The sequence below is a fragment of the Lepidochelys kempii genome, chromosome 11 (genome assembly GCF_965140285.1).
Source record: "Lepidochelys kempii isolate rLepKem1 chromosome 11, rLepKem1.hap1, whole genome shotgun sequence".
Taxonomy (NCBI): domain Eukaryota; kingdom Metazoa; phylum Chordata; order Testudines; family Cheloniidae; genus Lepidochelys; species Lepidochelys kempii.
In genome coordinates, this window is record NC_136390.1 from 341323 (window position 1) to 355702 (window position 14380).

General features: G+C 49.9%; 1 protein-coding gene across 9 annotated transcripts in view; it reads right to left on the reverse strand.

Annotated features, from left to right (window-relative positions):
* Positions 1-14380, reverse strand: part of SLC4A3 (solute carrier family 4 member 3) — an 81252-nt gene that overhangs the window by 16082 nt on the left and 50790 nt on the right. For all 9 annotated transcript variants that reach the window (XM_073304800.2, XM_073304803.2, XM_073304801.2 and 6 more), the window contains 7 exons: positions 10104-10288; positions 6467-6683; positions 5735-5959; positions 5203-5351; positions 1963-2157; positions 1262-1468; positions 38-127 (listed from right to left, as the gene is read on the reverse strand). In XM_073304800.2, the coding sequence (XP_073160901.2) occupies positions 38-127; positions 1262-1468; positions 1963-2157; positions 5203-5351; positions 5735-5959; positions 6467-6683; positions 10104-10288 (1268 nt within the window). The remainder of the gene's footprint in view (positions 1-37; positions 128-1261; positions 1469-1962; positions 2158-5202; positions 5352-5734; positions 5960-6466; positions 6684-10103; positions 10289-14380) is intronic.

The window sequence follows — 14380 nt, forward strand, 5'->3', positions numbered from 1 at the left end:
ACTGGTGTCCAGGCTTGATGGGAACGCCAGCACCTACCTGTGTGTACGTGTCTGTGATGGTGTAATCCACCAAGACCATGACCAGGATCGAGATGGGGATTCCAAAGTCTCCAATGATCCGTCGAGCCTGCAAAGCAAACACATTTCAGTGGGAATGCGCAGGCCAAGCTCTTAGACGCTGCTACAATGCCAGGCACTGTACAGAGCCCTGAGACAGGCTGACGATCCATCCCATCCAAAGGACAGGCAAGATGCCCACTACAAATGTGAATGCTGCTAGTGAACAGAGGAAACAGGAGCTCTGGTCACTCCCTGACCGCACTGGGCTGCTTTTCTCCCTGCTTGGGCCCCAGCTGCTCTCTAGCCACATTCAGGTATCTGGGCTGCTCCAGACACCATCTGGCCCTGGGAGACTGGGTGGGAAGCCAGCAAACACCAGGCACATTCTAGCTGGAAGTGCCTTAGGAAAGCACTCAGGTCCCAAGGCACTGAATGCTGTATTAGTGCCTCAGACGGGCAGACGGATCACAGAGAGAACTAAAATTAAGTTTATCCCTCCTTCCATGCCAGGTCATTCTGACACACACTGCAGTCCAGTCCCCTAGGATTAGCCTGACCTATGGAGACTCATACACCCACCAGTCCCTATGGCTGTAAAGCTCCAGTTTAGCAGACCCTTGACTCCAGATTCAGCCAGAGAAGCCTTGCTGAGGGCCTGAAGTGTTTAGGCCCAAGCAGTGTTTGGGCTGCTGGATTCCTCCATCTAAAGATACCCTGGGGCAGATGTGGGTAGGACAGATAAGTGTGAGCAGCAGCCAGGTCTTATCTATGGCCTTGGCCTTGTGCCAAGGGAGCCTGCCCTCTCCAATGGCATTCAGAGGACTGTTGGTGTTTATTTTACGGGGGCGGTCCCCAATGGCACCAGACTCACCTGGAGAGAGACAACACACCGGGGTGCCAGCTCTCTCTTCAGGCAGCTTCCTATCAGCATAAACAGCCCTTTGCCCACACAGGCCTGGTAAGACCACATGAGCCAGGACAGGGTGCCAGGTTCAGACATGCTGGAATAGATAATGCTGGTGCCACAGAGGGCAAAAGTGTGCAGCCAAAAGGGATGCATGGTGGATGAAGAAAAGGAGGACTTGTGGCACCTTAGAGACTAACCAATTTATTTGAGCATAAGCTTTCGTGAGCTACAGCTCACTTCATCAGATGAAAGGGCCACAGGATTGGGCCGTTGGGACACAGCTCAGCAGCTTACCTTGCCTCCTAAGAAACGGCTGTTCTTGAACTTGCGCATAAAGAAAGCGATGAAGAAGGTGCCCAGCATGAGGATAAGTGAGAGGAGGGCAGTATTGGGCTGCATCCTGGTTCCCAGAGACATGGCATCAACAGAGAGCGTGCTGGCATTCAAGCCACTCTGCAAACTCGGCGGGTAAAACTTCAGCAAAGGATGCTCTGCAAACACCTGGACAGGGGAGACAAGCAGAGGGTGCAGTCACCAACCTGTGCAGAGGGACGGGGGAGGACAGTCAAGTGTGAGCTCAGCACTGTGTGTTGCCAAGCCCATCACGGCACATCCCCAAACAGCTCATCTCACAATCTACCCGTGAGGTTAGAGGAAGAAAGAAAAGAAAAAACTAGTTATGCATCCAGGTACTGCTGCAGGGGAAGGGAGAGAAGGTTTGGGGTGTGTCCCTCTACGCTCCCCGCAAAGACCTGTGCACAGCAATGCGGTCACAGCGCACAGGGGGCACTCATGTTTGGGGACTTGAGGGGTGGCAAAGAATTGTTTCACAGGCCCAGCCAGAAATGCTACGGCACTCTGGCCCTGCATCAGAGATGCTATTGCTATTGTTCTCTCTATCGATTGTGGGAGGCACGTGGCCACTATGGTGGCAGGTGCCTAGATCAGACAGCTGGGCAGACACTCTGTAGCATCTCTCCCTAGGGACGGTTCACCTTGTAGAGTTTATAGAAGGTTTCGTAGATGAAGATGAGGGAGATGAGGAAGGCAAAGATCTCCTGTGTGAAGGGCGAGATGTATCGCACCAGGAAGCTGCCTTCAGCTGCCACAATGATGAAGATGAAGACAATGAGCCACAGGCCAATCCACACTCTGCCCGTCAGGTACTCGATGCCTTGGCTCTGGCAGAACTGAAATAGGGAAATGAAGGGTTAATCACAGCCCATGGGACAGCCTCTCTCCTCTGCTCTCCCACACACACTCTCCTCCCCTCTCCCATTCTACATGGTTCTTTATCAATTTCTGGAATGGCGTGTGTACATTTTTCCATGTAGCCTAGCAGGGAAGGGGTTAAGGTATGGCTGGAGGGAACAGAAAATGCTTCATTTGCTGAGTAAAGTCACAGACTTAGTATCTGTTGTTTCACTGGCCTGTCCTGCTCAGACTGCAGTGTTAGTTACTGGGGCGCATCCCAGGCACACTGTGCATTGCACATCCCCTCTGCCCTGCTTCCTGCCATGCTACAAATAAACATGACACCAACACAACTCCCCAAGAAAACTCCTGCTCAGTCTAGTCACCAGCCCCCCAGGAGAGACCAGGCCGCATGCTTGGGTTCAGCTGTAAGGCAGACTACACCCCTGTCAGACAAACGCCCAGCAAGCCCCGCGGTAGGCATGCAAAGGAACTTCCCCAACCAACGGCAGCTGAACAGACCTAGAAAAACTCCCTCTGCTATCGGAAGCACACAGTGTCCTGTGCATTGACTACCACCTCAGTCAAAGCACCGCACACTCCAGCCCCAAACCCTAAACACACTCCACTCCTATGCAAGCCTGGCTACTAATGCCAGGAACAACGGTACAGATAACCCCACTCAAGCACAGAGAACACTACAGATGGGGAGGAAGGAGGGAGGGAGAAGCACAGAACTCTGACAGGCCTTCACCCGTTACAAAACCCACAACCCCAAACTAGTAATTTAATCATAATAAACACTACGGATCACCACAGAACTGTCAATCAAACGGCAGTCACCACTTTATATGAAGTGTATGGATTTCCAAAAAGCCATGGATACAGTGGATAGAACAGGGTTATGGAAGTTACTATGCTACAATGGAATCCTCAGAAATTTTCATTAGGAGCTTTTATGAAAATATGACGAGTCAAGTAATACATAACTGACTCAGTCATTCAAGGTTACTATGGGCATCAGAAAAAGATGTCTTATGGCACCCGCAATCTTTTTACTCGTAGTGGGTTGGGTAATGAGAAAGACTACAGAACAACCAAGGGGCATACAATGGAGCATAGGCGCCAAGCTCTGCTGGCGCCGGTGGGTGCTAGACCTGCCCCGGCCCCAGGCCCTGCCCTGCCTCCACCCCTGCCCCGCCCCCATTCCAACCCCTTCCCCAAATTCCCGCCTCTTCCCTGCTTCCTCCCCTGGGCGAGCCGCGTTTCCGCTCCTCCCCGAGCTTGTTTTGCGGCGGCAAGCACTGGGAGCTAGGGGAAGAAGCGGGGACGCAGTGAACTCAGGGGAGGAGGCGGAGGTGAGGTGAGGCAGAGGGGCTGGGAGGGGAGCTTGGCTGCTGGCGGGTGCAGAGCACCCACCAATTTTTCCCCATGGGTGCTCCAGCCCCGGAGCACCCATGGAGTCGGCGCCTATGCAATGGATTGTCACACAGAAGTTCGAGGACCTTGACTTTGTAGAGGACATCAACTTGCTATCCCATGACATTAGAAAGATGCAACCCACAATGCATTATCTCCAGGCCTATGCACAGTTAGCAGGCTTGAAGATCAACACAGCAAAAACTAAAACCATGAGAATCAACACATAACAAGACACACTAATAACACTTTCTGGGACTGACATAAAAAAGTTCTGATGTTTCACATATCCTGATAGCACTGAAAGTACAACAGGAGGAACAGATGACATTAAAGCCGGAATAGCAAAAGCCAGACATGTTTTGTAACTCTAAAGCCAACCTGGAAAAACTGAAATCTTGCCTTCCAAACTAAACTTCAGATATTTAATACAATTGTAAAGCTGGTCTTACGAAGCGGTGTTGAAACTTGGAGAGTTATTTTGACCTTTCTATCAAAATTCCAATTTTTCATCAACAGCTGCCTTAGACAAATGCTCAATACCAGGTGGCCAGAAAAAAATCACAAACGAGGAGATCTGAAAGAGGATGAAACAGAAACCAATAGGATAGGAAGTTATGGAACAAAAATGGAGCTGGCTAGGACATATGTGGAGAATAACATGACAAGACATGGAGCCCCTGGGTGAGAGGTAATAAGAGAGAAAAAGGATAACATGCAAACACACAACAGAAGCAGAATGGAAAGCTCCCAAAATGACATGGGAAGAAGCTAAGACTACAGCAGGAGACTGGCAAAGATGGAAGACCGTGGTGATGCCCTTAGGTTCTGCATGGGATAGAGAGGCATAAGAGAAAGCACTTGAACACCAAGAAACACAGACTCCCTGGAAATGTGGAAAAGCATGACTAGACCCACTGTACCTGACCCTGAAAGACATTTTCCTTTCCACAGTCCACAACATAAAGATGCACAAGAATGAGACGTCTCCAAACTGGCTGGCATAGACCCTCTCTGAACATAACTCGGGGATAAGCAAGAGGCAGCACAAATAACCACAATATGAAATCCCCTGCTGCCACATCAGAAATGAAGAATAATGCTAGGTGAGTGGTTACTGCTCTCCTACAGAGACTGGACTGGACTGCATGGGATGCAGGCTACAGTGGGATACAGTTAACTGAATCTGGAAAATCTGCACGCAAAAGAGAGGAGAAAAAGTGACTGAGAAAAGGAGCGTGGGCTGCACGTATGAGCATTCACCACAGCAATGCAGATCAGGGCCTGGTTTGGGCAGGAGCTTGGTTTATATCAGGGCTGCTGGCTAGGGCAGCACTGTGAAGCATTAATAAAATCACAAGCCTAGACAGGCTCAGTGGAGTGGACCATGGTGAGAGGAGGCAGAAGTGACTGGGGTGAGCTGGAAGGGACAGGCAGGAGGGCAGGGCCAGCACTGGGTGCCCTGTGGTATGGTAGCAGTCTGCAGGAACGTTTCGGAGTCACCCCTTTCAGCGTCAGAGGAGTGCAGCTGCCCCTCTGATCAGATAAACCATGGCAAGCCAAGCACAGTGCAATGGCTGAGGAAGCATGGGGCAACATGTGACATGATGGCTTACAAGTACCTTGAAAAAAGCTTCTTCAAATACCAGAAGGGGCCCCGAGAAACCAATGACAAGGAGCGGCTGAGCTCCAAGCAGGGAGAACAGGATCCCCAGAACTGAGGTGGAGATGATCAGCTCCGAGACCCCCATGAGACCCTCTGTCTTCTCTCCTAAGAGAGAACAACGTGTATGTGATAAGCCGCCCTGTGGAGAGCGCAGTCCCCCATAGAGTTACTCTGGGGCGGATACACCATGCACAGGCAGGGAGTCCCCTCCTCCCCCCTGCACAGACATAACTGCCCTGCACTGGGCAGGGGGTCTCACATTTGAGGGTAGAACCCCTCCTCCCCTCCTGAGAATCCTGGAGCTGGAGAGGTCGAGTCACATGGAGAGAGCGCAAGCTGTGTGCAAAGCACAGCTGCAGCCTCCTGAGCGAGCGGCGCTGAAGCCCTGAGGCCAGAGCAGGCACAGAATCTCAGACGGCAGAGCCAGCGCCCCCCAGTCCAGCCCGGGCTAGTTTGTGCAAAGAGCAGACAGAAAGCAGGCCCATTACCTAGGAGTCCCCCGAAGGTGATGGCAGGAGAGAGAGCAGCAAAGTAGATGAAGAGAACGGCTGCAAGGCACTGGCTGTGCAAGGCGTCTCTGATGTCACTGAGATATTTGGGGTACCTGCGCTTTATGTCCCGAACCAGACCTCCAAAACAAATGCCGGTTCGTCTCAATGGGTCGTCCTCAGCGTCCCCCTCCTCTTCCTCCTCAGCCTTCACTTCACACAGCTCTGGGGAGACATGGTGTACTGGGGTTACAACGGGAATGTAGGAAAGAGATCCACCCCTCTCTCCTGGGGACAGATGCTGGCAAATACCCACCTCCCACAGAACAGGTGAGCAGGAGGCAAAAGCTCGGCAGGCTCCCTACACACCCCACATGAAACCTGGGCTTCCCCTCCACCCCCACCCCACAGCCATGCTCCACCCCCTGGGCCTGATGCCCCCCCATGTCCGTGCTCTGCCCCCCTGGGCTTCCTGCCCCCCATGGCTCCCCATAGCCATGCTCTGCCCTCTTGGGCTTGCCAGCCCCCTGGGGCCTCCCACACATCCCCATCTCTGTTGCAGGACTCAGCCCAGCTCACCCCACACTAGCTGTCCTCGCTTTATCCTATGCAAGGGGGAGGCAGAGGCCTCCTAGCCAATGCCCCTGGCACAGCCCCCATTGTGCCCTCCCAGGGCAGACAGGGAGACACTGGATGCAAATTCATTATCTGCCAAAAACAGAGTGAGGAGACCTTTAGCTTCCTGGACAACCCCTTCCTTCGTGGACTTCTTCTGCTCCCTCTCCTTTCTCTTCCTCAGTAACTCTTTCTGGAAGGTAGCGATAGACCTGAGCAAGTCTTTCCCCTCCACTTCTGATGGGGGGATGACAATGCTGCAGTCCAGGAATTCGTTGATGGCATTGAGGAGGTCCTGGCGGTCGTCAGCCATGTACGCAGCCTCGTGGAAGAGCTGCAAGATAGACAGGAGGCTCAACCAAGCCAAAGACACCACCAGACTACTTCTGCAGCTGCACAGCGCCTGCCCTACTGCCATAGCCCAACAGATCCACATGCTCCAGCATCCCTGCCCCACTTTCCATGCCAGAGCAGATCCCATCTCCCTGGGATCTCTTCTCCTTCAGGTGTTGGATCAGACCAGTGAGACTGCTAGCTAGATATCCCTACCACCTGGTATCAGAGCAATCTGCTCATCTAGCCAGTATCATAGCTCCTGTCACACCAGCGTTATGTAGCTGTTTTAGGCTGTTCTAAGGGACTTTTCCCCCATGGTCTCTAAATGCCAGGAGTCAAGGAGATGCTTCTAGTTCAGAATCCAATTGACTGGTGAGTCAGGCACTCAGGGACCACAGAGATGGATGGAGTATAAAAATTGGATAGATGGTGCATAAATAGATCAGATCGCTGGTCCACTTGGATCAGAATCCAGATTACTGATGTGACACAAAAGAGCACTGTTCTCTCTAATCTCATCTTGTGTACTCTGCCGCACTGACAGACTAACAGGGAGGAAATCAGTGCTGTGGGAAAAGGCTAGGAATTGTTAAGCACTGTAACTAAGGCACAAGAGAACAACGCTGCCTGGATTGCCCTCAATACTCAAATCATCTGCAGTTCTGCCTTAAGAAAATGACTATACTCAAATGTCATGCTTCAAGGCTTCACCCAGATGCTTGCAGGAGTCAGGAAGGAATTTTTCTTCCAGTGCACTATTGGCCAGATGTATTCTGGGTGTTTTTTTCACCTTCCTCTGAAGCATCATTGATTGGCCACAATTGGAGATGGGACATTAGTGCGGTGGACAGTGTTCTGAGGTGGAACAGAGAGTACTCTTTCTAAATGCCTGATTGAGATGTGTTGCTCACATGCTCAGGGTCATTCTGACGCCAGATCTGGAGTGGGGAAGGAATTCCCGCTCCACCCCTTGGGGGAGATTGGCAGAAACCTTGGGGAGGGGAGGGGGTTCACCTCCCTCTGCAGTATGCAGTGTGGATTTCCCTATCGCTGCAGGGCCTCAGGCATTGATGGCACCTTGGTCTCTCCTGTTCTCTCCCTGAGGCACACAGCAGCATCTCCTGAGGACTGAAATGCTTTGGTCTAACTTAGGTCTTTGGGCTTAACAAGGGGTATCTGGGTGAAATTTAATTGCCTGCGGTATACAAGTGGTGATAGTACATGAGCTCATGGTTCCTTCTAGCCTTAAACTCTATGAAACTACGAAAGAACTTGGAATGCCAGGCACAAGGGGCAGTCAGTGCCAGGGGCTTCTCAGACACCTGAGCGTAAAGACATGGAACATGGGGGAGGCAGCCAAACGGGAACTGTCAGAGGGAATCCTTGCAAGGAAATGGAGAGTAAGGCCATGCCTACACTATGGCTCAACAGGGTGCCATAGCTGTGCCACCTTAGCACTGTAGTGTAAATATTTCCTGTGGCCACTGGAGGGGTTTTTCCGTTGCTGTACGTTATCCACCTCCCTGAGCGGTGGCAGTTTGGTTGACTGAAGCATTCCTCCACTGACCTAGCCGCATCTACGCTGGGGTTAGCTTGTCATAGCGACAGTGCTCAGGGACGTGAACCTCTGCAAGCTGTAGCAACGTTGACCTAACTTTCAAGCGTAAACCATGCCTAAGTTTCTGCTGCCCGGAGGGTTAAAGGAAGAAGAGAGGTTTAGAGAAAGCAGGGGGACAATCGTGCAAAGAAAAAAGCAGGCCCATTAACGACGGAGGGAGGAGTTTAATGAGGACTGTGAAATGGCTGAGGTACTGCACCACTTTCAGAGCATGTCTGAAGTGAAAGGGATGGGGAATTAGGACGGAATTAGAAGTCTGTAAGGAGGTCAGGGACAGCTGAGCTCTCTGCAACATACAGACTCCATGGAGCTGCAGCTTCAAATTCTGGCTAGGCTAACTTGGCCCTTCACCCTTCTGATACCTAGCACTTGGCATGGCCAAAGCACAGCACCAATACTAACTAGCTAATCCTCCCACCTGTGTACCACGTCACTACCATCCTCCCCAGTTCACTGACAGAGAAGTGAAGGGAGAGGGAACTGGACTGACCAGGGCCACCCACAAAGTGAGTGCAGAGCCAGGGTTAAAACAGTACAGCTGCCGGTTCCCAGTCCAGGGCTCGGCCCATCAGGCCCATGCACCTCACTCTGTGGTGTCTTTCAGCTGAGAGCCCTCAGAAGCCAAGGAGCCACCTGCTCTACATGAACATTCTAGTGCCGAGCGCAGGGCATTCGGACAATCTCCCCTCCTATCAATCAAGTTTCCCTGTTATTCTCACAGTCCCAGTCAGTCCCTCTTGAGCAATAACCAGCAGATCCCCCAGGCTTCTTTGGATGGACTCCCTTCTTCTGGATCATGAAGCTGCACTCCATGCAGCCTATAAGTCTCTGTGCTGACGCCGATCTGGCTGGGTTTGTTACCTAGCAAACAGCTGGGGATATAAAGTTTCCTATGTACAATCTCCTGCAGCCAAGAGGACGCTGAAAGCTAGTCCAGGAATGTTTCATTCTCACTCTTCTCCTCCAACCCTGGATGTCTGTAGCAGGCGCCTATAATTGTCTCTCCTTTGTCATTCCTTGTCAGAGAATGAGTTTCACTGCCACACTATTCAATCCTAAGGTTAGACAATAATCTGCAACAGTCACCGTCACTTCTAGCTCTTGACGTCCATGTTCCCTGTGCCAGCCAGGCACTGGGCACTGACACACAAAAGCATCAACCCTCTTCTCATTCTTCCTCTGCCATTTCAGAGCACTCTCCCTCTTGCCTTGCAATGGATGTTGGAAGTACACACGAGCTGAGCACAATGGCCTCTTCTCCTCTGCCAGACTCTGAGGACCCCTTTACTCCTGCTCTTGGAATGAAGTTTCTGGGGATCTCTCCTTTTGTGTTCACCTCCCAATTTAGCACTTCCTGTCCCAGCCTGATGTCAGTCCTGGTCTCTCTCTTTCACAGAATCATAGAATATCAGGGTTGGAAGGGACCTCAGGAAGTCATCTAGTCCAAGCCCCGGCTCAAAGCAGGATCAATCCCCAACGAAATCATCCCAGCCAGGGTTTTGTCAAGAATTACCTTAAAAATCTCTAAGGAAGGAGATTCCACTGCCCCCTAGGTGACCCATTCCAGTGCTTCACCACCCTCCTAGTGAAAAAGTTTTTCTTTTGTACTGGGCCATCCTCCCTGTCCCAGGCTTGGCTTCTCTGATAAGACCTGTCCCCCCCAGTGCTCCCTGTCCCTAACCCCTGTCCAGAAGAGACTTGGTACAGAGCCTCTGCAGCTTTTCTGTCCTGTGTCTGACCTCTGTCCCACCATACCACTATTCCCCATGCTCTAGCAGGAATGCACACCCAGCGCCTCACCTTGTCAGACATCAGGGTAGAAATGGACCGTCCAATTTCATGGTAATCGACGTTGGCCTGACTGGGTCCCAGCAGGACAAAGATGAACCTGACCGGAATTGGGACCTCCAGGACAGATTCCAGGAAGACAGCCTCATTCAGCCGGACAAAAGCCATAGTGGGCTGTTCAAGGAATTGCACACAGCCTACCAGGAGGCAAAGAACAAAACCACAAGGTCACGGCAGAAGTCAGGAGTCCCAGGTGACAGAGACAGCAGCCACAGAGCAGCACTAGCGTGGAGAAGGGAGCCCCTGGGCACAGGCCCCATGGTAACTCTCTCACTCAGGCATATGACCTCCCTGCACCATCTGCCCGGACATGCCCTGGTAACATGTTGACAGTGACATACCTCACAGCTTGAGGGAATTGAAACGTAAACCTGAATCTCAGTTGTCACTGAAAAGACAAATAAAGTCTCTTTTCTCGGCTTTGACAACACTCCTGACATAAACCTTCGGATGGGGATGGAAATGTAGTATGAGGTAGCCCTTGCAGTGCAATCATTAAGATTGCGCAGAGGTTTCTGTTTACAGCCAATTTTTCAAAGTGCTCTAAAATCCACATGCCTACTGAGATTGGTCTGAACATTACTGTGTCAGTTGAGGATCCAGGGTACAGTTAGTGAAGCCAGGTTGGGAGCAGTTGGTCAAGAGGTTCCTAAGATGCAGCCCCCACCAAATTACCTCATTTAAAAATCTGCTGGCTCTTATAGTGTATTTTTGCCCTGCAGCTAGGGAAAAAATAGAGGCAGGATCAACAAGGAACTGACATGAGTTTATCTCAGCTAGTGAAAGCCAACAAGAACCAGCCACCAAGCAGTCCATTTTTTAAAGTGCTATAAAATTAACAGGCACATTCAAACAGGCTTGAAACGTAGCCCTGGTCTACTGTGACGAAATGAGACTGTTCTATAATATTTTTATGAGTCCAGTATGTGCCTCAGTTTCCCCTATGTGCTGTGTTGTTACCCAGTGGGTGGAAAAGGCCTCTCAGAGCAGGCCAGGAGACGTAGGTGTGGGTGTCACCGAGCTGTCTGGGTCTGGTCCGGTCCCCATAGCAATGGAGCATTGGAGAAGACAATGGCAAATCCAGTCACCAGGACAGTGACACCTAGCAGCCAATGTCCTGGAGTCTGACAAAAAAAGCTAAGTCAGCATGATCCTTAGTGTGGACACAGATAAACTGGTAGAAAGGTGCCTTGTATTTACAGTCCCTACATTCACAGCAAGAAGCTATACCAGTATAAAGATATAAGAACATAAGAATGGCGATACTGGGTCAGACCAAAGGTCCATTTAGCCCAGTAGCCTTTCAGGGACACTCAGAACATGGGGTTGCATTCCTGACCATCCTGGCTAATAGCCACTGATGGACCTTTATAACGGTCTGCCTCCACACGAAGGGTTGTACCACTTTAACTATACAAGTTTCTAACTGATAAAATGGTACAAAAACAGTGTGTAGACAAGCCCTTATTATGGCAGTTGACGGGGTACAGATTGTGGTGTACCTTTAGGGCCATTCGTTCAGTTGGCTCCTAAGATACAGCTCCCCTCAAAATAACCTCATAGATTCATAGAGTTTAAGACCAGAAGGAACCATTAGATCATCTTCTCTGACCACCTGTGGAGCACAGATCAGAGAATTTCACCCAGTTTCATAGAATCATAGAATATCAGGGTTGGAAGGGACCCCAGAAGGTCATCTAGTCCAACCCCCTGCTCGAAGCAGGACCAATTCCCAGTTAAATCATCCCAGCCAGGGCTTTGTCAAGCCTGACCTTAAAAACCTCTAAGGAAGGAGATTCTACCACCTCCCTAGGTAACGCATTCCAGTGTTTCACCACCCTCTTAGTGAAAAAGTTTTTCCTAATATCCAATCTAAACCTCCCCCACTGCAACTTGTTTCCCCCTTTTTAACCCAATAACTTGTGTTTGGCTAAAGCACCTCTTCCAGAAAAACCTCTAGTCTGGATTTGAAGCCATCAAGAGCTGGAGAATCCACCACTTCACTTGGGAGTTTGTGTCAAGGGTTAATTACTCTCACGGTTAAACTATTTCTAATGTGAATTTGTCTGGTTCAACTTCTGCCGCAAATGTGTGTGTGCACCTTTCTCCACTAGATTAAAGAGCCCTTTAATGTCCTGTATTATCTCCTTCGGAAGGTATTTAGATACTGGAGTCAAGTCACCTTGCCATCTCTTTTTGACAAGGTGAACAGACGGAGCCCTTTAGGGGCTTGTCCTATACAGACAGTTAGTGTGTGGGAAGGGTGGGTATAAGTCTGCAGGGCACTTCCTTGCCACAGCACTAACTGGCCATGTACTCTGCTGCCATGCACGAACAGTTCTGTTGCGTGCTTTGGTCTCCTGTCCAGCATTAGATCAAAGTGCATGATGGAACTTCTAGTGCACAGTGGCAGAATCCACAGAGCCAGTTAGTGCACAACAAGCTAGTGTGCTGTATATTTACACCCCAGCTTTCTGTGCACTAACTCTCGGTTTAGACAAGCCCTTAGTCTGTCACTGTAAGAGAAGGTTATTCACCCTGTGAAGTAACTGAGGTTCTTCGAGATGTGTGTGTCTGTGGGTGCTCCACTTTAGGTGTCAGTGCGTCCCTGCACCATTAATTGGAGAATTTCAGTAGCAGTGTCCGTCTGGCCTTCTGAATGCTGCAGTGAGCACATTTTTGGGAATATGTGACTCACCAAGGCACAAGAACATAAGAATGGCCATACTGGGTCAAACCAAAGGTCCATCTAGCCCAGGATCCTGTCTTCCAACAGTGGCCAATGCCAGGTGCCCCAGAGGGAATGAACAGAACAGGGAATCATCAAGTGATCCATGCCCTGTCGCCCATTCCCAGCTTCTGGCAAACAGAGGCTAGGGACACCATCCCTGCCCATCCTGGCTAATAGTTATTGATGGACCTATCCTCCATGAACTTATCTAGTTCTTTTTTGAACCCTGTTATAGTCTTGGCCTTCACAACATCCTCTGGCAAGGAGTTCCACATGTTAACTGAGCATTGTATGAAAAAATACTTCCTTTTGTTTGTTTTAAACCTGCTACCAATTAATTTCATTTGGTGACCCCAAGTTCTTGCGTTAAGAAGAGGAGTAAATAACACTTCCTTGTTTACTTTCTCCACACCTGTAATGATTTTATAGACCTCTATCATATCCCCCCTGAGTCATCTCTTTTCCAAGCTGAAAATTCCCAGTCTTATTAATTTCTCCTCATATGGCAGCCATTCCATACCCCTAATAATTTTTGTTGTCCTTTTCTGAACCTTTTCCAAGTCCAATATATGTTTGTTGAGATGGGGTGACTACCTCTGCACGCAGCATTCAAGATGTGGGCATACCATGGATTTATATAAAGGCAATATGATATTTTCTGTCTTATCTATCCCTTTCTTAATGATTCCCAACATTCTGTTTGCTTTTTTGCTGCTGCTGCACATTGAGTGGATGTTTTCAGAGAACTATACATGACGACTCCAAGATCTCTCTCTTGAGTGGTAACAGCTAATTTAGACCCCATCATTTTATATGTATAGTTGGGATTATGTTTTCCAATGTGCTTTACTTTGCATTTATCAACTTTGAATTTCATCTCCCATGAGGATGCAGAGTGAATGTCCATCTGACACAGACAGTGTCAGGGCATGATGTGCATCACTTAAATCCTGGTGAACCAGGCATAGCTGAATAGGAGTGGTTGGACCCCAGTGTAGACCCTAATGGTCTGAGAGGGAAATATAAAGAATATTTTTTAACACAAGGAAGGATAAGTAACCAACTAGTAACTAACTATAAACTTTTAACTATTTCTGTAAGTGTGTAACAAGCTAGTAGGGACACCACTGGGAGCTCTGTCTCTGGAGGAGGATGTTTGAGAAGGAGCTGAGGGGGTCGGTTTGCACATGCTAGATGAGGCACCCGTGGTGCCACGAGACAGGAACCGTGCATGCACGACCCAGACGGGCACTGCTGCTGAAATTCTCCAATCAACGCACCGACCCCTGAAGAGGAGCACCCACAGGGCCATCACTTGAAGAAGAGCGCAATTGCTCCAGCCCTGCAATCATTTTTATGTCTCTCTTCTGCAGTCTCTCAAATTTTTCAACATCCTTTTAAAATGTGGGTACCAGAACTGGACACAGCATTCATGGGCAGGTAGAGCCCCCCTTTGGGGCGACTAGTCCCCAGCTCTGCCCCTTCCACCTGCACCCTC